This window comes from Convolutriloba macropyga, chromosome 2 (assembly GCF_964194025.1).
Source record: "Convolutriloba macropyga chromosome 2, txConMacr16.3, whole genome shotgun sequence".
Classification (NCBI taxonomy): Eukaryota; Metazoa; Xenacoelomorpha; order Acoela; family Convolutidae; genus Convolutriloba; species Convolutriloba macropyga.
Genome location: NC_134469.1, coordinates 32,835,072 through 32,861,115, shown reverse-complemented (window position 1 = coordinate 32,861,115; position 26,044 = coordinate 32,835,072). Strand labels below are relative to the sequence as shown.

The 26,044-nt window shown below is 37.4% G+C and overlaps 2 protein-coding genes across 2 annotated transcripts in view; both read left to right on the top strand.

Moving 5' to 3' along the window:
* Positions 1-11,812, top strand: part of LOC142358612 (protein flightless-1 homolog) — a 172,865-nt gene extending 161,053 nt beyond the window's left edge. Inside the window, exons 22-23 of the mRNA XM_075410058.1 lie at positions 8,487-8,666; positions 11,369-11,812. Of these exons, the coding sequence (XP_075266173.1) occupies positions 8,487-8,666; positions 11,369-11,614 (426 nt within the window). The 3' untranslated portion in view covers positions 11,615-11,812. The remainder of the gene's footprint in view (positions 1-8,486; positions 8,667-11,368) is intronic.
* A 64-nt stretch (positions 11,813-11,876) lies between these two features.
* LOC142358613 (SH3 domain-binding glutamic acid-rich-like protein 3) lies at positions 11,877-25,798 on the top strand. Its single transcript, XM_075410059.1, has 2 exons — positions 11,877-12,265; positions 25,272-25,798. Exons 1-2 carry the CDS (start codon positions 12,047-12,049, stop codon positions 25,341-25,343), a joined length of 291 nt encoding a protein of 96 aa, XP_075266174.1. The 5' UTR covers positions 11,877-12,046; the 3' UTR covers positions 25,344-25,798.
* Positions 25,799-26,044: the final 246 nt, after the last annotated feature.

Here is a 26,044-nt window from a genome sequence, read left to right as displayed (position 1 = left end):
ATTTTTCTATCTGCGAGGACGTGTTTTGGTGACGTAATTTGAACTTAAGTATCAAGTATTCTTTAAGGTTATTGAGTTCCTTTGAAGTGTAGACGATTTCAAGATTTCATGTACAGTGAGGCGGAAGCAGGTGAAAATTAATTGTGTTCAAAACACGCACAGATCACATATTCGTTTAAAATTATACAATTCAATGATAGTTTTACACGTTTGGTTTGGGAGAATAGACATTTTGGGATTGTGCATACCTAAATAAAATAAACTGGGGAAAAATGTAAGGGATCAGAAGCAAGATGATCACTTATTAATTACTCTCGAACGCAATTTGTAGCAATTATTGTAGGCGCAATTTAAAGCAGTTATTTTTGCTTGACCTTTTTCGGTCAACATCGATATCTATATATTAAATCAACGTCGACAGAGGGCCACTGAACACCATGTTTAGGCGCCTATCTTAACGTTTTTTAAGGGCCCTTAAACATGGTTCTCTGAGAAAAAGACTCAACATTCGGGTTTGAACATGGGTTTAGGGTTTGAAGAGCGGAAGTGCAATGATTTGAGCTAACGAGCAGGCGAGGCGCGTAGTTTATCGGGATTTCTGTCCATTAATGTCCCACCCGTTCCTTCTTTAACTAATTCCCTCCTTTTCTCGCATATTTTGTTTTGCTCCTAAACATGCAGCATAGCGTTTTGCATGCAGTTTGATGAAGGTCAATGACCGAAAACTTGCCATTGCGAAAATAGTCACTGACTGAAAGCTGCCATTGCCAAAGAGTCAATGAACGAGAAGCGAACTATGCCATAGAGGTCAATAACGGAATAGTCGCGTATGCTAAAATAGGTCGTTGACTGAAAAGCTGCCAATAACCGAAAAGTTGCTTGTGCCAAAAGGGTCAATGACGGTGACAGAAAAGCTGCGGATGCGAAAATAACTCAATGGCTGAAAACCTGCTAATAAAAAATGAGTTGTTAACCGAAAGCGGTCCTTGAATGACATTTGCTGTTGCATCTTTTATTGACACAATAAAGAGATTATCTGAGTAAAGGTGAGTTACCGAAATAAAACCGAAGATGGTAAATTGTCCTTCTAAAAAGGTTTAAATTAGCTAGATTGTAATCGGCAGGGAAAAGCTTTTGCGTAACGTTTTCAAACTTTCAACATAGTTTGTTGTGATTCTTCTAATCAGAACTTTTTAGGCAAAATTTTTGGGTGGCAGATTTGATCTTTTAAAGAATTTTTTGCTTTTGCGTAGAAGGTTTTATTAAAGGGTTTTTTTCGGTTTTGCTTAATCTCACTCTCATAAAAGTTTTCAATAACTCAGAGTCAGGCGGCGAAGAATCACTTCTCTTTTTACTCTCGAAGAAAGATTCTTTTCTTTGTTTTTCTGTTTTCTCTCTATTTTCTCTCTTTCGTTTCTCTTCCTTTGGTTTCCATATTCATTATATATATAATTCATATATATTTCATTTTTTGATTTTCTTTCCTTTCTGTCGTTTTTCTTTCTTTTTTCTGTCGTTTGTTTCTCTTTCGTTTCTGTATTTAGTTTCGCGTTCTTCTCTTTTCTCTTTCTGCCTTTTCTTCTGGTTTTACTTTTATGCGTCTCTTTTCTCTCTTACTTTTCTTTTTTTTCTGTCGTTCTTTTTCTCTTTCTTTTCTCCCTTTTTCTCTTTCTATTCTCTTTTTGTTGTCTGTTCTGCCTTTCTTTTCTCAATTTCGTTTCTGTCTTTTTCTTCTATTCTTTATCTGTTGCCTTTCGTTTCTCTTTTTTCTTTTAACTCCTGCTTTTCTCTTTCTTTTCTGTGTTTCTGTTCTTTCGCTTTCTCTTCTTTTCTCCCTTCTTTTTTGTTTTATCTTTTGTTTCTTCGTTTCTCTTGCGTTTCTCTCTTTCTTTTCTTGCTTGCTTTTCTCCCTCTTTTCTGTATTTTGCTTTCTGACTTTTTCTGTTTGTCTTTGTCTTTTCTTGTTCTAACCTTTCTTTTCTCTTTTTTTTCTGTTTTTTGTGTGCCCTTCTTTCTCTTCTTCCTTTTCTTTTCCTCTCTCTCTCTCTCTCTCTCTCTCTCTTCTCTTTTTGTCCTCTTTTTCTGTCTTTCTTATTTTCTCATTCTGTCCATTTTCGGTCCTCTCATTCGCTTCTCTTCTGATTCTCGTTCATTTCTTTCCTTTTTATTTTTCTATGTCTCTTGCTTTTCTTTCTTTTTGCCCTTCTTTTCTGTCGTTTTTTCTTTCATTTCTGTTTCTTTCCTGTCTTTCGTTTCTGTCTTTCCTTTCTCTCTTTTTTCGCTTTTTTTCTGTTCTTTTCTGTTGATCTTTTCTTCTTTAGTTTTTTGTTTTCTCCCTTTTTCTCTTTCTTTTCTTCCTTTTCTCTGTTTTTTTGCACTTTTTCTTCTCTCTTTTTTCTTTCTTTTCTCTTTTTCTTCGTTCTTTTCTCTCTTTCGTCATTCTCTTTCTCTCTCTCTCTCTTTATTCTTTTTTGCTTTTCTCTTCCGTTCTTTTTGCTTTTCTTTTTTCTCTTTCCTCTTTTTTCGTTCTTTTGCTGCTTTTCTTTTCCTTCTTCCTGTCATTCGTTTCTCTTCAGTTTCTCGTTCATTTCGCGGGATTTGTTTCTTTTGGTTTTTTTGCTGTCTTTTTTCTCACCTTTTCTCTTTCTTCTCTCCCTTTCTTTTCTCTGTTCTTTCTTTTGTCGTTTTCTGCCCCTTTCGTCTGCCTTTTTTTCTATCTTTCTGTTCTTTTTTCGCGCCTTTCTTAATTTTTGATTCTGGTTATCTTTCGTTCCTCTCGTTCGTTTCTTTTCAGTTTCCCGTTCAATTCTGTTTCCTTTCTGTTTTTGTCTCTTACTTTTCTCTTTCAGTTTTGCCTTTCTTTTCTCTCGTTTTTCTCTTTTTTTCCTGTCGTTCGTTTCTCTCTTTTCTGTTTTTCGTTTCTTCTCTTTCTTTACTCTTTTTTTCTGTTTCTTCTATCTTTTTTATTTTTTTTTCTTTTGTCTCTCTTTTTGTTCTCTTTCTCTCTTCTTTTCTCTTTCTTTTTTCGTCTCTCTCTCTCCTTTTAAGCTTTTATCCTTTTCTATTCTTTTGTTTCGCTTTTCCCATTCTTTTCTCTTTTGCTCCTGTTATTCATTTCTCTTCAGTTTCTCGTTCATATCGCGGGTTTTGTTTCTTTTGGTTTTCTTCTCTGTCTTTCTTTTCTCACCTTTTCTCTTTCTCTCCCTTTCGTTTCTCTTTCTTTTGTCTTTTTTTCTGCACCTTTCGATTGCCTTTTTTTCTATCTTTCTGTTCTTCTTTTTGCGCCTTTCTTTTTTTCTGATTGTGGTTATCTTTCGTTCCTCTCCTTTTTTTCAGTTTCCCGTTTAATTCTGTTTCCTTTGCTCTTGTCTCTTGCTTTCCTTTTTCATTTTTGCCTTTCTTTTCTCTCGTTTTTCGCTTTTTTTCTGTTCTTTTCTGTTGATCTTTTCTTCTTTGGTTTTATGTTTTCTCCCTTTTTCTCTTTCTTTTCTTCCTTTTCTCTGTTTTTTTGCACTTTTTCTTCTCTCTTTTTTCTTTCTTTTCTCTTTTTTCGTTCTTTTGCTGCTTTTCTTTTCCTTCTTCCTGTCATTCGTTTCTCTTCAGTTTCTCGTTCATTTCGCGGGATTTGTTTCTTTTGGTTTTTTTGCTGTCTTTTCTTTTCTCACCTTTTCTCTTTCTTCTCTCCCTTTCTTTTCTCTGTTCTTTCTTTTGTCGTTTTCTGCCCCTTTCGTCTGCCTTTTTTTCTATCTCTCTGTTCTTTTTTTGCGCCTTTCTTATTTTTTGATTCTGGTTATCTTTCGTTCCTCTCGTTCGTTTCTTTTCAGTTTCCCGTTCAATTCTGTTTCCTTTCTGTTTTTGTCTCTTGCTTTTCTCTTTCAGTTTTGCCTTTCTTTTCTCTCGTTTTTCTCTTTTTTTTCCTGTCGTTCGTTTCTCTCTTTTCTGTTTTTCGTTTCTTCTCTTTCTTTCCTCTTTTTTTCTGTTTCTTCTATCTTTTTTATTTTTTTCTTTTGTCTCTCTTTTTTTTCTCTTTCTCTCTTCTTTTCTCTTTCTTTTTTCGTCTCTCTCTCTCTCTCTCTCTCTCTCTCCTTTTAAGCTTTTATCCTTTTCTATTCTTTTGTTTCGCTTTTCCCATTCTTTTCTCTTTTGTTCCTGTTATTCATTTCTCTTCAGTTTCTCGTTCATATCGCGGGATTTGTTTCTTTTGGTTTTCTTCTCTGTCTTTCTTTTCTCACCTTTTCTCTCTCTCACCCTTTCCTCTTTCTTTTGTCTTTTTTTCTGCACCTTTCGATTGCCTTTTTTTCTATCTTTCTGTTCTTCTTTTTGCGCGTTTCTTATTTTCTGATTGTGGTTATCTTTCGTTCCTCTCCTTTTTTTCAGTTTCCGGTTTAATTCTGTTTCCTTTGCTTTTGTCTCTTGCTTTCCTTTTTCATTTTTGCCTTTCTTTTCTCTCGTTTTTCTCTTTTTTTCCTGTTTTTCGTTTCTCTCTTTTCTGTTTTTCGTTTGTCTTTCTTTTCTCTTTTTTTTCTGTTTCTTTCTCCTATCTTTTTTATTTTGTTTCTTTTGTCTCCCTTTTTGTTCTCTTTTCTTTTCTTTCTTCGTCTCTCCCTCTCTCTCTCTCTACCTATTTCTCTCTATCTATCTATCTATCTATCTATCTATCTATCTATCTATCTATCTATCTATCTCTATATTTTTTGCTTTTCTCGTCTGACTCTCTCTCTCTCTCTCTCCTTTTAAGCTTTTATCCTTTTCTGTTCTTCTTTTTCGCTTTTCGCATTCTTTTTCTCTTTTGTTCCTGTCATTCGTTTCTCTGCGGTTTCTCGTTCCTTTCGCGGGATTTGTTTCTTTCAGTTTTCTTTGCTGTCTTTCTTTTCTCACCTTTTCTCTTTCTTCTCTTCCTTTCTTTTCTCTGTTCTTTCTTTTGTCGTTATCTGCCCCTTTCGTCTGCCTTTTTTTCTATCTTTCTGTTCTTTTTTGCGCCTTTCTTATTTTCTGATTCTGGTTATCTTTCGTTCCTCTCCTTCGTTTCTTTTCAGTTTCCCGTTCAATTCTGCTTCCTTTTTTTTGTCTCTTGCTTTTCTGTTTCAGTTTTGCCTTTCTTCTCTCGTGTTTTTCTCCTTTTTTCCTGTCGTTCGTTTCTCTTTTTCTGTTTTTCGTATCTGTCTTTATTTCCTCTTTCTTTCCTCTTTTTTTCTGTTTCTTCCTATCTTTTTTTCGTCTCTCTCTCTCTCTCTCTCTCTCTCTCTCTCTCTCTCCTTTTTAGCATTTATCCTTTTCTATTCTTTTGTTTTGCTTTTCTTTTGGTTTTCTTCTGTCTTTCTTTTCTCAACTTTTCTTTCTTCTCTCCCTTTCTTTTCTCTTTTTTTTGTCTTTTGTCTGCCCCTTTCGATTGCCTTTTTTTCTATCTTCCTGTTCTTCTTTTGCGCCTTTCTTATTTTCTGATTGTGGTTATCTTTCGTTCCTCTCCCTCGTTACTTTTCAGTTTCCCGTTTAATTCTGTTTCCTTTGTTTTTGTCTCTTGCTTTTCTCTTTCAGTTTTGCCTTTCTTTTCTCGTTTTTCTCTTTTTTTCTTGTCTTTCGTTTCTCTCTTTCTTCTCTGTTTTTCGTTTCTGTCTTTCTTTTCTCTTTTTTTTCTGTTTCTTTCTTCCAATCTTTTTTATTTTGTTTCTTTTGTCTCCCTTTTTGTTCTCTTTTCTTTTCTCTTTTTTTTCGTCTCTCCCCCTCCCTCTCTCTACCTATCTCTCTCTCTCTCTCTCTCTCTCTCTCTCTCTCTCTCTCTCTCTCTCTCTATCTATCTATCTATCTATCTATCTATCTATCTATCTATCTCTATCTTTTTTGCTTTTCTCTTCTGTTCTTTTGTGCATTTTGTCTCTTTCGTCTATCTCATTCGATTCCCTGTGCAGTTTATTGTTCATTTTTCTTTCCTTTCTGTTTTTTCTTTTCTGCTGTTTTTCTCTTTTCTTTCTACTTTTCTCTTTATATTCTGTTGTTCCCTTCTCAACTTCTTTCTTTTCTGTCTTCTTTTTTTTTCTGGTTCCTGGCTCTTTTCTCTTTCCCTTCTGGTTTTCTTTCCTTCCTTCTCTTCTCTCTTTTCTGTCTTTCGTTTCTGTCGTTCTTTTCTCTCTTTTCTCTTTCTCTTCTTTTTCTGTTATTTTCTGCCTATCTTTTCTATCTTGTTTTTCTTTTTTTATTGCTCTCACAAGTTCGTAGCAATCATATTTGTCATGCGATATATTTTTGTTATGCGATTTTTCGTCTGACGCATTTGACTTTCCGGCCGCAAGAACGGTATAAACAGGTAGCGCCTAGCAGGCATTAAGTGCTCTTAGAGCCTTTCAGCTCACTAGTCTCCAAGTATGCAATTCACAGAAACTGTTTTGGAGACTTGTACTTATGGTGTTAAGGGCGGTTCTTAAAGGTTAACCCCACTCCACCCCCCCCCCATTAGTCCCCGCTCACTTAAACCCTACCCTCATCCCCGTACATCGTACAGGCCGTATATCATCCCCGTACATCGTACAGGCCGTAAGGGTCCCGTGCAGCCAAAACCCCTCCCACCGTTGACCAGCCCCTGTCCCCCCCGCCCGAAATTTTGCCCACCATCAGCTGCCCTGCCGCTGCACTCCTGGTGCTCACTAAACCGTGGGTTGCTATTGACAAGGCCAACCGCTCGTTGGTCGTTTGAGAGCAATTCGCCCGACGTCATAGTCGCACCAATGACCAGACCTCGCTAGGAGTTTTATTGTAGTCAAGTGTTTTTTGTTAAAACTGAAATTGGGGGCTAATGGTTTTTATGGCTTTGACATTATTTGGTTACAAAAGCCAAATTGAACTTTGCTCCCCTTCTCTTCTAGTTAACTGATCCAATTAAGGAAAGGTACAATCTGCCTTCTTGTGATTGTTAAGTCAATTTGACTGAGAGATTTCGTTCCTCTCAATCGTTTATCTCCTCAGTTTCTCGTTCATCTTTCTTTTCTGTCTTTTGTTTCCGACTTTTTCTTTTCTTTCTTCTGTTCTTTTTTCTGCCTTTGTTTCCCTCTTCTCCCTTTCCTGTCTCTTTTCTCTTGCTTTTCTCTCTGTCATTTCTGTCTTTCCGCTCTTTCTTTTGTCTTTTTCTTGTCTGTCTTTCTTTCTTTTCTCTTCATTTCCTCTTTTTTCGCTTTTCTGCGATTTCTTTTTTCCCTTTCTTTTCTCTTTCATTTGGTATTTATTCTATCTCTCGCTTTCTTCTTCCTTTTCTGTCTATTGTTTCTCTCTTGATTTTATGTTTCCTGTCTTTCGTTTTGGTCTTTCTTTCCTCTTTCTTTTCCCTCTTTCTTTTCTGTTCCTTTCTATCTGTGCTTATCGATTTCTTTCCCCTTTGGATTATCAATTTCGCTTCTATTTATTTTCTCTCCCTTTCTCTGTCTATCTTTTTTCTTTTCCTTGCGTTTCGGTCTCTTCTCTTTTTTGCTTTTCTGTTTTTTTTTTGTTTCTATTTTCCTTTTCTCTTTCATTCCTTTGCCTCTGTCTTTTTTCTCTCTTGCTTTTCTTTAGTTCTTTTCTGTCGCCTTCTTTATTTCTTGTCTCTTTCGTTTGTCTTTCTTTTCTGTCTTTCTTTTCTCTCTTCCTTTAATGTTGTTTTTTCTCTCCTTTTCTCGCTTGCTTTTTCTCCTTTTCTTTCTTGCTTTTATCTTTCCTATCAGTGTTTCTGTTCGGTCTTTTTTCACTTCCTTTCTTATGTGGTTTTCGTTTCTGTCTTTCTTTTCTCTTTCTTTTTTCTTTCTCGTTATTTTCTTTTTTTGCAAGATGCTCCTTAAATATGCGAGATATCAAAGCCAGAAGTTGAACAGATTGTTGCTTGTCCATGGGTAAATATACTAAACCAAGCAGATCGTTGACGTAACGTATTACCGATGGCTGTTGAACGAGGGGCATGGGTTCCAGGCCGATGTAGTACAAAAAGAATCTGATTTTTATTAAAACCTTTTATTCTTTTAAATGATTTTCTAGTGATGCTTTTCGGGCCTGCTAGTTCTGTTGATTTCACTTCTCGAGTGACTTGATTGTTTCTGAGAGATTTCAATTGGATTCAAGGATTCAGAAAATAAGTCTTGCTAAATTAAAATCCTTTGTAGCGTAGTGGTAACTGTGTAGGAATCTGTGCAGGGAGATCACGGGGTTCGAACGCCTGACTAATCAGGACTTTTTGCATCATGAAAGTTTCTCTAGCCTATGCCCCCCTTCTAAATTGATTCCGTCGCCAATCGATCTAGATCAATTCGTCCCATGTTAGTCGGATTATGCTTATTATTGTATTATTGTTGATTTAAGGCGTCGATGAAGAAGTTAATGATGTGCAATAACTGAGTTGAGACAAATGAGCGTTTTATGTTTGAGATTTTTTAGTCATAACATTTGTGGCCAATATGTGGATAATTTGTTGCAAAGATCAGCTGCTAATTGAAGGCAATACTTCCACATTTTATGATGGTTCGTTGTAGAATTACACGGTGCAAGAAGTGAGCGAAGGAAGTGAGCCAAGAGATCTGTTCTGGGAGTTTCTGGGAGGCAAGCAGGATTACGAGACTGACAACTCCTATATCCTCAACTCACAACTCTTCAGATGCTCCAACCTGCACGGATTTTTTGGTGTCTCCTTCAAGTTCAACGACTTCAGTCAGGTTCGCCTTATACTTCAAGCATTCATATATTCAATGAGTAATTCAAATTCGGCAGCAGTGTTTTTTTAATGGCTGTGATACCGAGTTGTTATTAATAGCTGCCCTCAGCTTCTAAACCGGCTTTTATAGCGCTCCTATTGTTTTTACTATTCAAAGATTTTGAATTGTATTGGGGCGCTGTCTTTTTTTTACTATTCAAAGTACTTGAACTGTATTGGGGCGCTGTCTTTTTCACGAATCGAAGAGGCGTTATGGTTTTCTGTTTTTAAGACTCGCAGAGGCTTTGTGGTTTTCGGTTTGTTTTATAAGTGAGCGAGCAAGAAAACCGGAGCAAGCTTTTTATAATTGAGCGACTTGAAACAGTTGTTTAAGTGAACTAATTCGAGGAGCGGAGAAAAGAGATTTTCTCCGCTAGTGATTTTCTCACTAGTGATTTTTTGTTCACATACGGCAATTTCACTTTGGTTTTAGTGGTTTTTTTTCAATTTTTTCAATTTTTAAATTTTTCATTCTAGGCCTAGTTTTTTGTTAGAATCATATTTACATTTCTCGCTAGTGGTTTTTGTTCTCGCTAGCGGCAATTTGACTTTGATTTTCTGATTTTTTTTCATCTGATTTTTTAGAAATGGTTTTCCCAATTCACTCATAGTTCATAGTTTGAACGAAGTGTAGTTGTTTGTTTAGTCAAGGAATTTTTTTGAATATTACGTCAGGACTTGTCCTGCTATGCTTTTTTAAGTTCGCTGTACCTTTTGATCACATTTTTCGTTTTACATAAGTCTCGATTTTTACAGCTGACTTGTGACTTACTTCACTCACTGTTTCAACTAAATGCCTTTTGAGTTTTTTACCGTATTTAATTACGTAATGTAATGAATACGGTCAAAGTCCAAAGAAGTATTATGTATATCAGCCTTCAGTTTAGAGGCTAAATTCTAGAATCTAGGCCTATACACAGAATTGACTCACCGATAAGAACTTCGACCTTTGACGCTTTGAAAAATCCGGTCAGTTTCAATTTTTTCTTCTGCTGCAATCCCAATATGCGTCAAGCGGGTCATCGGCGGTTGTTTTCCGGCAATTTGCTGGCTATGTTTCTGTTTCAATCTCAGTGTGCTTCAAGCTCGTCAACGGCGGCTATGTTTTTTCAGGTTGTTCTGATAGTGTTTCGAAGAATTTAAGTAATTAATGATAGTTTTACGCTAATTTGAAAGTTTTTTTAACTAATCCTACGGTTCCAAGGCTAGTTTAGCGATCTGTGGCCCATTGTTATGTTTTGTTGCTGTTACTTGTTGCTACTTTTAGGCTGAATGCTTATGGCCAGTTTCTATTACAAATTAAATGCAGGTTCTTTGGTAACTAGCAATTTCTTTGAACACCACCAGTAATAACTGATACAATAAAATCAATCTCAAGATAAGAATTATGTATATTTATTCTAGGCCTAAGTCATGTATATTTACTTAGGTTATCTGTTTATAATTCAGTGTTTAAAATAAATGAGATTGATAACAAATTTGCATATAGAGTAGGAATGAATATAATTTTTTTAATGTAAATTCTACTGGTGAAGTTTGGCTTGATGATGGTACAATCATAGAAATATCACCTGGATCTTATGAGGTGTCTGAAATAACAAATATTATAAAACAAGAAACGAATGATAATGTTATAATAGAACTGAATTGGATTACAATGGAATGTAAGATGAATGTAATAGAACGTGTTCTTAATTTTGATCTAGGTTAATGAATAGCATTCTTATTAGGTTTTCAAAACAAGTGTATCATTTTGGTAATTGCACAGCCAGTAGTGTTGTTGATAGTGTGTTTTGATACAATTGTTATCCACTGTAATATTATATCAGGTATTAAAGATATTGGTAATAACTCTGATCTGTTGTATACAATTAATCTAACAACCACCAGGTTTTATAATTATTATACCAACAAATGTTTTGTATCAAAATGTTACGAAAGATTGAATAGAATATATTGAATTTGGTGTTAGAGATGAACATGGTAGACCAATTGATTTTAATGGAGATCTACTAAGTTATACTTTACATCTGTTGTAATAAAGTACTTTAGTTTTAGCCATATTTTGTTGTCATAAATTTAATTATGATATAATTTAATAAAACTGGTCTGCAAAGCAGGTTGCCGGATCATGTGATATGATAATTAGGCCTTGAGTAACCCTGTGATGTTCAAATTCTTTTTGCTTTAGATGTAACAATTGTACGGATCTAGTTTACTATTATCAAATTATATACATCCGTTGTAATCTTATATTATCCAAATTTTATATGCCTCGCATCAACATGGGAAGTTTTTGTTTGTATATTTTTTACAGTTAGAACAGTGTTTTTATTTTTATTTATTTTATGCTAGAGTAGTGTATAATAAGTGCTATTCATAATCACTAGACAAGGTGTTTGGGTAATGTTGTAAGCCATATTTACGAAAAAATAGATCCCGAAAATACGCCGAAGAAGTGGTTTTTTGGAATTTATTTATTTAAAAAAAAATGCTTGAAAAGAGGAAATTCTTCGAAAAAATTTATTTAGTGTTTGAATAGCACTTATTATACACTTATACACTACTTTAAACTTTAAATGTTCACTTAAGATACCGAATTTTCAGTCGAGCTGCTCTCATACGAGTGTGATCTATGTTAATGCGAAACCAATTTGTGTGTAGGCTGATTTGACCTCGAGTGACGTAATGATTTTGGACACTGGCACCAATGTGTATCTATGGCTGGGTGAGAATGCCTCTGACACTGTAGTTAGATTGGCGTACAAATCGGCTGTCATGTACATGCAGTACAGGCAGAGGAAGAAGCCGGCAAAGTTACTGGCCACTAAGAAGGGCTTCGAGCCGTGGCAGTTCAAGAGGGTGTTCCACGGGTGGGCACCCTGGCCGCCACCCAAATTCCTCCGATGATTTCAAGAAAGTGTTTTGAAATTCGGAACTCCTAGAATTTGAACTTTGACTTGTGGATGGAATTCAAATCATTTGATCGGCGTGACTTTTTGAACACATTTTTATACGGACTAAATTTAATATGAGGGAATGATCGATTGACTCACAAACTTTGATAGAAAAGAATTCTGCTTTAATCATTTAACAATATTTGAAGAATCTCTTTGAATTTAAAGCACTCAGGTAATGTAAATTGGAATTTGTAATTGGTCCTGTCGATGAGTACAAAGTTAAGATTGTAGATTCATTTTCAGATAAATTTGTGCTGGTGCTATACCAGTTGCCTGTAATTTCTCAGAGGAGGCACTCAGTTCTACCATAGTTGTCTAATCCCAATTCTGTGCCCAAGCAAAATTAGTGCTATAACACGAAAGGACAGCAGTACTAGCTAAAATGAGTAGTGGTATCAAAGTGTACATCACAAGCATCTCTGGTAGTCGAGAAGTGAAGAAGAAGGTGCAGAAGATTCAGGATACACTGGGAGGGTGCAAGATAGACTACGAGGAGGTAGATGTCGCCCAAGACTCCAAACACCTAGAGGAGATGAGGGCTAAGATGAATGATCACAAGGCGTCAGTGCCTCAATTCTTCAACGATGACGGATACTTGGGAGTAAGCAACTAACTCTGCAATAAGCATCTATTATAAAAAAAATAAGATAACTATAGTTTCGACATGATTGCGACTCACATAAAGTCTCACAAAAATTGGGATCATTAAGCGAAATATTTATCGATACCAGAGTATAGTGTATAAAACTTTTCCAAACACTTCTTAGGCGCCTTTTCATAACTCGGTGAGATACTATGGTAAAATGTTTTATGACCGCCACCATTTTCTCAGGTGGCTATTACTGCGCCACTGGAACAACAGTATTGGTGGAGAGCTGAGTGGACCTCAAAGAGTCCTTATTGTTTCTGTTTTTATCAATAGCCGTAAAGCAATAGCGAGGCTATTATTGCTCTCATCGATGTTCTTATAGCTGTAAGTTTTGCAAAGCAATGTTGCAATGCCGCTCTTTTTCGTTTTACAATTTTTCACGACGCCAACCTCAAAAAGCAGGTTTTGTTCACTATTTCATACCGCTCTTTCATTGCTATTTTGCTGTTTTTATGTTTTGCTGTGACGCACCTTGCTCTCAAAAATAACTTTGCTAACTCTAAAGAGACTTCTGCTTACTTCAAGCGAATTTCAATTGAGTATGTTTCACTCCAATTGAGGGTAGCTCGTAGAAACTACACAACTAATACTTTTCTTTCTGAATCAAAATATAATTTCTCGGCAGTTAGTAAAAGACAAACTGGTTTTTGTCCTCGGTCTGCCTTTTTTTCACTTTTTTATATACACTACTCTACACGTGTACTGTTACTTGGTACAAGACGACGTAGTCGGTGACAAGAGAACATCATTGTTGCACAGTATAACGCTGAATAAAACAAACGCAAGTGCAACCACACGCTACCGCTTTCTCTAAACTACGGTGGAAAACTGGTTGAATCATCCTTTCCGTCCGTATCGATCAGTCTCCGGAACGAAACTGGAAGTCTTGATCTCTTTTTAGCGCGTGCTAGAACTATTCTAACACTTCAATTCCGAAACATCTCACTAATTTGATCATTTTGGAGATGAATCAAATGAGAAACGGTTGTCGTCGCCGTTGTCATTAAAACTTGAGGAAATGAACAAGAAGACAAATTACTATTACTACAGTCAGTAAGCGCTGTCGGAGCCCCTCGCGTTTTCAAAAAGTACGACTGGAGTCTGTATTCTAAATCTATCTATGCATGGAATCTCATTATGATGCTCAAATACTGCAACACAAATATGTTGGGGGACCTGCGCGCCAGTTCACATCAGGTGCCGCGGCACCTGGAGCTCATGTTGGTTCATGTTGGTCGAACTCCTTTCCCATTGCTGAAGAAGTATGCGTTGCCACTAGTTAAAAAGATTTCATAAAATTTCTGGTAAAAATAAACTGAAGAGCGCAGTAAAATCCTCCGTGCGCAAGTTATTGCAAAAACTATTCCAGTGAAGCGGGCTCAACAGCGGGCACTTCTAGGGGCAGCTCGCTGTTGGCTCTGAGCGAGCGCGCGCGGGGGGGCGTTGATCTTGGGCAAACACGCGGCCGAGGAGCCGATGGTGAGTCACTGACTTCTGGGAGCAGGCCCAAAGAGATAAGAAAAATTGCTGCAACCACGGTTAATCTCAAGCGGAAAAGATCTGCCACTTTTAGTCATCCGGCAAACCACATGAAGCTCAGTCGCACTCACTCAACTACAACAACAACAGTATTCAAGAGCTGTGCCGACGACATTGCAAATCCGGTAAAACATGCCGCACTTGATTGTTTTGAAAAACCAAGTGTTGTAGTCAATTATGAGAGCGCTTTTGACCAGCAGGTGTTCCCTCAGGTGGGAGCTAATTGACCTACTTTGGATTTTGTAGTGAGCGCTGACAACGAAAATTGCATTGGCTTAAATTACATCCGATTATCTGTTGGCTGCTATCTACGTTGAAGTGTCACACCAAAATCAAAGCAAGCGATGGAGCGGGATTTTTCTTTGTTAACAACTAAATTCACATTCTCTTTTCACAAGTTGAACTTTATACTTGAACTGTTCCCTGATATCTGAAAGCAACAACACATATCACCGGCCTCTATAGAAACAGAGCTCAGAACAAAACAAGACAGCAAGTAAACGTGGGCTGCGTGCCAGGGTTACACGAATAATCCGGTTCCTTACGATAAGCAAAGAACTGAGTGGTACGCGAACAGATTTAAACAAACTATCGCAGCAGACATTCGGATGAATTTTTTTGGCACTGTTGATTTGTTCACTTGTGAAAGGCTTCTTTTGCGCGATGTCAATATGCGGATCAAACTTTGTCGTCCCATTAGCGAATTCAGTCTCATCGGCCTGGGAGATGACGCCAAAAATAAATTCACCGCAGTCGTCGGGAAGGAGTCCCTTTTTCGCAAAGTCACGTTAACAGAATCAGTGAAACTTTCCATAGAAAGGGCATTAATGAAGGCCGCTGCTTGATATCTTTACATAGAGAGCCTTGATGTCTTTACAAAAGCTTCAGCATACAGAGTAGTTTTGGACAGAGTTTTTTTATCAAAGAATCCTTTTTTGGAACCGAACCTATTCGAAGGCTAACTGTTTGCGTGATAGCCAACTCTAATTTCAGAAGCTCCCTGCCAACAGATTCCTTTCATTACCTCCAATTTTGATGAACGCGCCTAGAGATCGGTGGCTGTAACGGGCTCCCAATTGCCGGCACACCTGTTGACATTCGAAACAATACACGACTATATCACAACACTCTAACCGCTCTGGGCTTCAAGAAGCGAGGGATTGAACTTGAAGATTTTGATGACCATTTTCTGCTATCGTTTGATTTGACATCAGAAGAGGCATCGAAGAACCTGAGATTTTTCTCCGAACTTACAAGGAAACCAATAACTGAAACTTGCGTTCAATCCAGCACTTCCCGAAGCAGTTGACTTCTATCGAATTGTTGAAAAAATTAGCCAAGGTCTTGTTAACAGTGAGCGTGACATCTGCTAAGAATCAATAAATTTTTAGTTAATAATTACTCAATTGCTAATGTTGTTAGTAAAGTTAAAGAGCTAATGTTTGTTTTTCCGTGAGTTTGATGTTCATGATTTTCCGTTTTTGCCCCGGAACCGACCATCTTTTTGAGTAATAAACATCTACAGCAAACACACTTAACACAATGGAGTTTATAAAAGCAATACCATCTAAGCTGGCCTTGTCTAACATGTCTTAGAGAGCCAGACGCAAAACAGACGAAAAACACATTCAAACAGAAAGAAATGGCAGATGTACAATATTATAATTTGGAACATGATGGCTTTAATCAGCACAATTACCGTGAACATGTTGCCGAAAGTCTTGCAGAATTGAAGATTTCAATAAAGAGCGGCCATTCACGGAAATTTCTGATAGGTTGTCCGAGGAATCTTAGCTCTCACTATTAGCCCTTCCATCGTCAGCATGTGAACATGATGACATGTTGCCATCGTTCAGAAAGCCTTGGTTATTTTCATCGCCAGACTGCTGGAGCCAGAAATGTCCGTAGGCAGAGGTTTAATTCTATTGCTTAGGATGAAACGTTTGTCATCAAAGCAATTAAGGGCTACTTTGTTTTTGATCTCGAAATTTATCGTGATATTTATCGTGGATTTCAACTGCTGTTTTTTATGGTGATGAAGATGTTGAACGTTTTTTGTACTCCGCTTCACTCCATCCAAATTGAATGCTGTACATCTTCGATCTCAGCAAATTGCGTTCTTCTGAGCTTGCACTTTCAATTCGTCTGTCATTGTTAGTGGAACTTTTTGGTTCGATGGATCGTTCAAGACTTGGTCCGATGGATAATCCGGATGATCAAGCAGGTGCTTAAATTCCGTCATAGGTCATTCGTTTCTATTCGATAAAGTAGAAAGTGGGTGTCCTTGTAAACAACTATTCTTCGATTACCGTATCTCGGTCTCATTTGATCGTAGTGGAACCATTAAGTGCCAATTTGGATAGACCTAAAATTGCTGCACCGACAGCATTTTGTTTGTCCCATGTTATGACTGGTTGTGACCTGAAAACCAAGCATTTCTTTACTAATAATTTTGAGTGACTTGAAATTCGGTTTTGATGTCGACTGCTCTGCTTTTCGTTCTTTTGAAACGGTAATAATTTGCCTACGGTTGCGGTTGTTCTCCATTGTCTTTCCAAATCACGCGTTGGACTTTAGCTTGTAAAATTTCTTGTCAAATGTCTTAGCTTGCTTCCTCATAACTGTTCTATTTCAATGTTCGAATGAAGCCATTCAGATTTTTTGAAGCGATGAGCTCGATGAATTTTTTTATGATGAGGCCGTGCCGCTCATAGAACATCAGATTGTTGATGTGATGAACATAGGAGTTTTTATCAAAGAGCCTTTCAACCAACTTGGGCACTTGCTCAGATCGGGACCCGTTGAGATTTTGTTGAGAGCTGTAAGATGGCAGCCAGTCGGTTTGAATACTAAGTTTTGCAGGTGCTAGAGGGAGGTCTTGATGCGCGATATGCAAGGATGCTGGATGTTATAAATTCACCTCAAAAAGTAAGCATGGTCGTTATCTTCCCGGTATTCTGATAGTTCACTGTCGAGAGACATTGCGTCAAAGAAAGCTTCCAGGGCCGATATCTCGTCTTCATTATAGGTTTTCAAGTATTTGTTGTCTGCTTTAAAAAACCGCAAAGAGCCGAAACCGTTCAAATGCCCCTCTTATTGCTTTCTCACAAAACATATATTTGTCAATGTCATCAAGTAGCTCAATTATCACTTTTGTTGTTATTAGCATTGCGTACCAATTGAGATTAGATGCACTGTAGAAATGAGCAGGATTAAGTTTATACGCTTTCATACAAACATCTCTGAATTTTTCAAAAACGTCAGCGAGAACAAGAATATCAATTTTAAGTTATGCATCGTGATTGTCTCCAAAGTCATTACTCTCCAAAATCATAAGTCTGCACCGCTTCGTTATATTGCTGCTCTGAAATATCAAGTTTTACTGTTAAGAGTGTTTTTCCACCCCATGCTAAATACAGGAAATAGGGCGTTGATTTTTTCTTGGCTGTCAGGAAAACTATATGGGGAAATACACTTTTTTTCGCAATCTTTCTAAAATCGTTGTCATTGAGATGCTGAAACCCTGGGCGTAGTACTCGAAAATCTGCCTGTTGAAGAGTTTTACTGAGCGAGTCAAGGATGGAAGCCATAAAATTCATGCTGTCGAGAAAACGTGGTTCATAATTGATCGTTTTCTCCTTACCAAATTTGTCAAATTACGTCCGAGTTGGAACCTTAATGGAAAAGGAACTAAACGTTTCGTCGGTGCGAGCTATCACTGAAAGTTGTATGTGCTCAAGCGTCAAGGATGTTTTATTATGTGGTGCGAGGCGTAACGCGAAAGGTTGTTGGAAGAAGTAGGAACAAAATAACTTGCAGTAACCTTCAAGCTACATTAGAGTGCGCGACACCAATAAATTTTCCGTTGAATGACAATGATGCACAACTTTGACCTCAACACCATCGTCTGGAGAGACTCCACCGCTTTCACATATACAACACGGCTCTACCCAGTTGTCAATCATTAACTGTCTCGCAATATCAGTTGTTTGTATTTTTCGATGTAGGTGCCGTTCTACCGCTGTTCTTAACCAATGGCTCGTTGTGTCCAAAAACTTGATACAATTTTCTCCGTTGTTCTTTTTCGACTTTTCCATCTTGCACGTCAACCAGAACGGCTCCAAAACTGCGAAGAAATTGCTGTTCAATAACATGCATTGTTAAATCATCGCAGCCATCTGTTCTAACTTGAATGCCTCCAGATAAGCGTAATTAACGAAAGGACATTGTTGTCTTGTACCAGATTGTAAACTTAGTGACGGCGCCTTCAAGTGGCATCTCAATCCTTAAGGGTTGCTGGTTAAGGCGAAATTGTGGGTGCTGTTTCTTTTTTGTTCCCGCAACCCTCTGAAGACACTGCTCACAAAGTTTTCTGAGATCATTTTTAGAACTAGCTGTTCTGTCAGACCGCAAAAAATGTCTTTAAAAGCCTATCCAGATTTTTTATCAAACAAAAATGAGACCTTTTGTCGTCATTCAAAAGCAAAAGATTGATTGGTTTTCCTCCGCCTTTAATCTTTGTGAGATATGCTGGGTAAATTGTTGAGACCTTTTGTCGTCATTCAAAAGCAAAAGATTGACTGGTTTTCCTCCGCCTTTAATCTTTGAGAGATATGCAGGGTAAATTGTGCAAAATTCTTCAAAAGCGTAAACGTTAATATTCACCCTGTTAGTTTTTTCAAAACGCGTTATTTGGCTGAGGGGCAGTGGCATACGATCCTTGTTGAACCTCATTTTTTCACATGAGGAGTATATTTTCGGGCGTTCTTGATTGTTACGCACTGGAAAGAGGGCTGCCAAGACTCAGTAAATGAGAGAGACTATCTCAAATTTTTCAATAGTAAGAATGGTCCATCAGAGAGGCTGAATCTTGGCCTGGTAATAAAGCAGCCAATGCCAAGTGAACGATAATTTTATATCTTTATGACGATCAGTTGGGCTCTTAATGGCCCATCCGCCCCCAAAAAAATTGATTTGCGTCAGAACTTGGTCAATACGCTAATTAACAATCCTAATGATGACACATTCGCCATGTTACGATTGAAAAAACAGGTAGTTTTTTCACCTTTAAGCGGCTTTTCGAATTCAATTTGAAGGCAGTGAGAACTTCATTGGGTCAGAGGTCATGATTCCACAATTTGCAAATTGACCAAAGATTTGAACGGATCATAATGCTCTTCGTCTTTGATTGTAAATCGAAACGTGCGGAAAAAACCGTTTGCCGACCTTTTCAATGTTCAAATGACTTATCCCCAAAGTCCTTGACTAGCTCGTTGGTTGTTGTTTGACATTGATTGAAATGCGAACGTTCCGTCAACGCGTTTTGGGTGCCGAAAAAGGTCGGGAAGCTCGAGCACTCATTTCAGATCGTGCAAATTTATGCTGTGTTTTTAGGTGTTGCACTATGTTACGAGCTAAGAACATACGCTCGTGCAATGCTCGTAGCAAAAATGCGTTATTGGTTTGTTGGGATGCTGTTGACCTCTATGTATAGTGAGTTCATACAGACTGGCAAAGGATTCATTACAACTTGTGCATTTGTGTATCAAGTTGCGACAGTAGGTGCCTGAAACAACCTAACATTTTAGTTGACGATATAAGTAATTGCCACTTCTTACGGAGTTTTTGGATCATACAATGAACATGTAGAATACTGCCAGCACTTGAATTTATTTTACTATGGCTCAACATTGTGCAAAATTCTTCAAAAGCGTAAACGTTAATATTCACCCTGTTAGTTTTTTCAAAACGCGTTATTTGGCTGAGGGGCAGTGGCATACGATCCTTGTTGAACCTCATTTTTTCACATGAGGAGTATATTTTCGGGCGTTCTTGATTGTTACGCACTGGAAAGAGGGCTGCCGAGACTCAGTAAATCCAGACATCTCAAATTTTTCAATAGTAAGAATGGTCCATCAGAGAGGCTGAATCTTGGCCTGGTAATAAAGCAGCCAATGCCCAGTGAACGATAATTTTATATCTTTATGTCGATCAGTTGGAGTCTCTTAATGGCCCATCCGCCCCCAAAAAAATTGATTTGCGTCAGAACTTGGTCAATACGCTAATTTTAGTGTTTACAATCCTAATGATGACACATTCGCCATGTTACGATTGAAAAAACAGATCGTTTTTTCACCTTTAAGCTGCTTTTCGAATTCATTTTGAAGGCAGTGAGAACTTCATTGGGTCAGAGGTCATGATTCAACAATTTGCAAATTGACCAAAGATTTGAACGGATCATAATGCTCTTCGTCTTTGATTGTAAATCGAAACGTGCGGAAAAAACCGTTTGCCGACCTTTTCAATGTTCAAATGACTTATCCCCAAAGTCCTTGACTAGCTCGTTGGTTGTTGTTTGACATTGATTGAAATGCGAACGTTCCGTCAACGCGTTTTGGGTGCCGAAAAAGGTCGGGAAGCTCGAGCACTCATTTCAGATCGTGGAAATTTATGCTGTGTTTTTAGGTGTTGCACTATGTTACGAGCTAAGAACATACGCTCGTTCAATGCTCGTAACAAAAATGCGTTATTGGTTTGTTGGGATGCTGTTGACCTCTATGTATAGTGAGTTCATACAGAATGGCAAAGGATTCATTACAACTTGTGCATTTGTGTATCAAGTTGCGACAGTAGGTGCCTGAAACAACCTAACATTTTAGTTGACGATATAAGTAATTGCCACTTCTTACGGAGTTTTTGGATCATACAATGAACATGTAGAATACTGCCAGCGCTTGAATTTATTTTACTATGGCTCAACATCCGACGTCGGCCAGAGGACTTCTAAATTCATTTGGATGGGCGCGTGCCGAAATACCGGGACTCATTCATCCCGAAACAGCTACAGATTAGATTGCGCTTAGCTTGGCTGCTCTCTCAGCGAAATGTTTTCCGAGCCTGATTAACAAAATGGATTTGTCTTTGCTACTAATTTGAAATTGACGCCCAAAATGCTTGTCACAGGGAATTTGACCCTAACTGAAGTTGAACGTCAATCCTATCTCTAAGCGGCGGTGTTTAGAACTTTTGTTTTTTCTTTTTACCTAATTCATGTTTTTTGTATTGAATTTTCTTGAACGTAACGTATCAAAGTACTTCAAGGCGAAAAATTGTATCGCTTAACTCTAGTGCGAAAGTTTTTCTTGATAGATATTTCTCAAATTTGCTGTGCTTGGTCTTTGTTGCTTCAATCTGTTGTTTCAGATAAAGCCAATGGGTTTTCGGAGCTTGAACAAAGCCCTTTTGATCGTTAATGTCGTTAGATTAAATAGAAGTGGAAAATTTAATCACTTAATTAATTTTCCCTGAATAATAATATCATTTTTCCAATGTTTCTACCATTTTTTAGTTGAAAATCATTTTTCCTTGCTTGAACGATGTTATATGTTGGTTGATATTGTCACCTGTCCCGGTTTACACAGTGAATTGATTTAATTTAAATTGTTCTCTAACCAGCCAAATGAAAATCTGCTCCAAAACTAAATTAAATCTTTAAATTAAGACTTAGCTAATCTTTATTTGCTACAATGAGCGAGAACTGTGGAAATTGACTACTGTGGAAGTCGACTCCTTTGAGAGTTTTTTCTCTCTCGCGAAGTGTTTGTGAAACGAGAGTCAGTCGTTAAACTTACTTGATAGAAGTTCACAAGAGATCGGGGAAACTACATCAAGGCTGGGTGTTGCAAAAAAGCTAAAGAGAGGCTGATGGAGACATTCTCTCTATACCGGCAGCATATGTGACTGTCCATGGAGATCTATATTATTCATCCCCTCATGTGGTGAAGTTTGCCGACCACGCAAGATTGAATCAAGAAGCCAACGAAGGAACAATTATGACGTATCAGGTGAGATTAAAGCTTCATTAAAATTCTGCACGAAAATCTGCAAACCAGACTTTCAAATTGTTTGTCCTGGCATGGCCGATACATAGTCGGCATCAGTATCAGGTGAGATTAAAGCTTCATTAAAATTCTGCACGAAAATCTGCAAACCAGACTTTCAAATTGTTTGTTCTGGCATAGCCGATACATAGTCGGCATCAGTAAACGCAAAGAAGTATGCTGGCTTCAACTATGTGGTCTTCAATCCCGAAGTAAACAGGAGGAGCACAAATTTTCACTTCAAAATTTTTACCGAATTCAACGCGACGCTGAGTATTAGGGAGTTCTTTGGCCTCTTTCTTTATCACTGTGATCAAAAGAGGTCAAATTTCATCAGAAGTTTGCCTGAATCAAGCTCCGGCCGAAATAATGAAAACGAATACATCATTCCCAAAAATGCGCTTAACACAGCGCGAAGAGAGCCCAGAAAAGAAAATTCTCCAAGGCAATGTACTGCAAAGACAATTGACAAAACACTTTTGTTCATTTTACCGTTAAGTAATGTTGCGGCTTAAAATCTGTATGATACTCTGCAATTATTTTTTTAAAACTTTAATGGGTCAATAAAGTCCCTGGATCGTTTCTTCGTAGCTGTTTGGTTTAAGCTATAATTCAGCAAAAAGCCATTCTTATTTGAGAACTAGCATTGCGATTACATTGAATGAAACAGTTGAAACACATTTCTTTGATGCGTGTGTTCTATATATTAAATACAATTTATAGCAAAACGAAGAGAGCATGCCATCTATACTACAATGGGGGACGTTCTAGAGACTCGAGACGGTTTTTGTTTCCAGGCGGACAACCCCGGCACCTAATTTGCATTAACCCGAGGCTGAATATTAGAACTGAACCTTACTGTAGCAGCTTGGGAAGCGCAGCCCGAACCGATTATTGGGGCCGGCGGAACCCTGACACCGCCGTGACTTAAGGAACTAAGTCCTACTTGCCATTTCAAACACGTATAAAGTAAGAAAGGTTGTTGAGAAACCCCAAAAAATTGATTATATGGGGTATTAAAACATTTAGGATCATAATAAGTACGAAATTAATGTAAGTTGACTGTTTTTCTCGGTGTTCCGCTTACAGTTCAATAGTTAGGATGATACTGCACTTCAATTGCTCGATTGGGCTCAGAAAAACTAAATTCTTGAAGTCGTCAAGGGCAAAATTTTTTAGAATATGCCCGTTGAGTTAATAGCTATTAAGATGTTTGTGTTGAAAATTCACAAAGCTGGATTAATTATCTGCTATCAAATAGCTAGGTATTTTCAAGTTAGTAGCGAGAGAATTTGTTTTGTATAGTTCAAGCATTGTAGAATACAATTCTAGTTCTGAAATTTTCATTTTCGAAGATTTAAGAGCTGAGGGCCACTTTTGCAGCCCCCCAAAAAGAGAAGACCTCTGAAGTCAGAAGGTGCACCCAAGCAGCCAGGAAAAACCTCAGACTTAAGAGGAACAAAATACAAACTTACCCGTGGAGTACAGCTGAGACAGACATTTGTTGAAAAATTCAAATTTCGGGACAAAATTTATCAAAAATCTTTTTGAAACTACGTGATGTTCCATTTTTTGACAAAAACTTGTGATGGAAATGGTTTTGAGACTTTTAATTTGCTCTTTTGGTGATAGCGATTTTGAGAGAATGCTTTGCGTTAGATTTGAAACGATTTTGATGGTTTTCGTCGAATTGCAGTTTATGCGTGTTATACGCGTACCATACATGTATTATACATATTTGAAATGAGTCAAAAGTTGGCGACAGACGCCCTCATTTCTTACTACTAGCTGGTCTTTGAGACTGATTTAGGTATAATTTTAGAATCTGATTGACTCTGCACACCAAATAAGAACATTTTTTGAAACTTTGAAACAATTTTGGTCATTTTTTGTTTCAATCCCGATATGCGTCAGCCGGATCAACCGCAAAAGTTGGCGGCTTTATTTGTTGCGTCAAGGTCTTTAGGTTTTTAATCGAAAGGTTATTTTTGCCAAAGAGTACTCTTTGAGTTGTTACAGGAAATCTTTCGGCTTGTTTTTTCATCGACAAATTTGTTGTTGTGTACTTGAAATCTGCACGGGAAAGTGTTTCCGTCAAAATGCTGAACACAATTGGAGTGCAGAGCATAAAAGTTCTCGCCGCTATGTTAAAAGAGCGAGAGAAGTAGGTGTAAGAAGATTTTCTGTCGACGATTAATTTTTTTGTCCACCTGCTCTTTCTAGGGAGTTTTTTACGCTTTTTTACCGACACAAGTTAGTGTGCGTTGGTTTTGTTTTTATGGTAGTTTATAGGCTTTTCAATCTTTTGTGGTTAATAGCCGCCGTCAGCCTCTGAAACGGCTATTATTTAGGCGCTCTCCTGTTTTCGCTTTTCCTTTTGATCCCGTTTTTCGTTTTACACGAATATATAAAATCACGATTTTCACGTTTGACTTCTGACCTACTTCTCATTGTTTCAATTGAATGGTTTTTAAATTATTTCTTTCAATGAATTAGGCGATGTATTGAATACTGCAAAGTCAAAAGATCAAAATCAAAAGAGACGGGATAAACCGATAAAGTCATTGAGAATTAGGTTATCAAAGTTCATTAGAGCGTTTGCTGGCTGATATCTGTATTAAGCTTATTAGCTTCCTTTTTACAAGCTCAATTAAGTATGGTATTAGACTCTAACTGAAACTGCACGCCAAATTTGAACATTTGACAAAAAGAAATAAAAAATTCAGTCAATGTGTCTTCTTTTTTTTCTGTTGCAATCCCGATGTGCATCAAGCGCGTCAACGGCAGCCATTTTTCGGCAATATGCCGGCTACGTTTGTTAATAGCCGCCTAAGCTTGTGAGCCGGCTATTATAGCGCTCAGATTTTAGTTATTTTTTACTGTCGTACTAAATTTTTTTCGCTTTACCTTAGTTTACAGCTTGTTCAACATTTTGCGTTCAATCTTTTTGAATCTTTTAGGCAAATTTCACTGTTCTCTCATCCTGGTAAAAGCGTTTTAAAACTGCAGTTGCTCAGTAACGCAATTCAAAATGAACAGAGTCAGTATCAAAAAACGAAATCAGAAATAGAAAGGAGATAAACCCAAGAAGCGCAATTTTAGATGGCCGTTTCTCAAACTTTGTTTGTTACCATACTAATTCTTATTGGTTTTGATACTAGCCCCTGTGTCGGCTCATTAGGAAACAGGAGTATATTCAGCTCCAAATTGACACCAAAAAAGTTTGCATAAAATTGTTAGTTTACAAAAATCATTTTTTTCATTAGTTTTTCTCTTCTTTCAATCCCAATCTTAGCTATGGGTATCAACGGCGGCTATTTTCTGGCAATCTGCCGGGTATTTTTTGAGTTGGTTTTGTGTCAAAGTCAATTTTATGAACTGTTGGGCAACGTTAAGGGCACAAAAATGTTTTAAATATTTGAGAAAAATTGCAGTTATTTTGACAGTTATATTATTTTTCTTTGTTCCGACCATTTTGTCGAAGAAGTTGACGCAGTGTTATTCGACGAAGTAATAGAAGTGATGTACTTGTTTTCTAGGACTACGATGCCTTCTACAATGCAGTTGAAGATAGCAACCTGTGGGAATTCCTGAAGCTCTCAAAGGAGTGAACGGAGCAGTAAATGAATAATATGAATAGAAATGCTAGGATCGCAACTCCTCAGACTGATTGATTGGCTTGCATGTGCGTGGTGGTTACAATAGTGTCATCTATCGAAGGCTACAATGGTACTAACAACAACAACATGTCATGTCAACCATTGACGACTGTTATCATGTCCAAATTCAATTTCTATTATAGACTGCTTTGTTCTCATTTGCCCTATTTTTATTCGCTCTTTCTACCGAGTAGCTAGCTCAAATGTGCTTCATATTCAACTCAAATTAATTGATCCTGGAATTTTTTTGCTACTGATTGCAACTCAAAAGTCAACTAAACTGGAATGTTTTGATGTCATTGACTGCAATGAAAAGTGTCCCGGTTGCAGCGAAAAGGTTTCAATTGGTTATGAAAAAGAACTAATTCAATTTGTTAAATTATTTCAAATTAATTTATTACAAGCTACTCTTTTAATCCGGAAAGTTTTGTACTCAGAACCATGAGTAGTAACAAACCTATACACCCTAGGCCACTTTTTGGTTTTCCCCAAACATGTTCGATCATGCGCGCGGATTGAAAGTTCTTGTCAATTATTTCCTGTATGTTAAGATTGTTGCCTGAATATGTAAAAGACTTGCCTCAACTCCATTTTGAATCAGACAGGTTTAATTCCTTCGCCATAGAGAGAAATTTCTTAATAAAAATTATTTA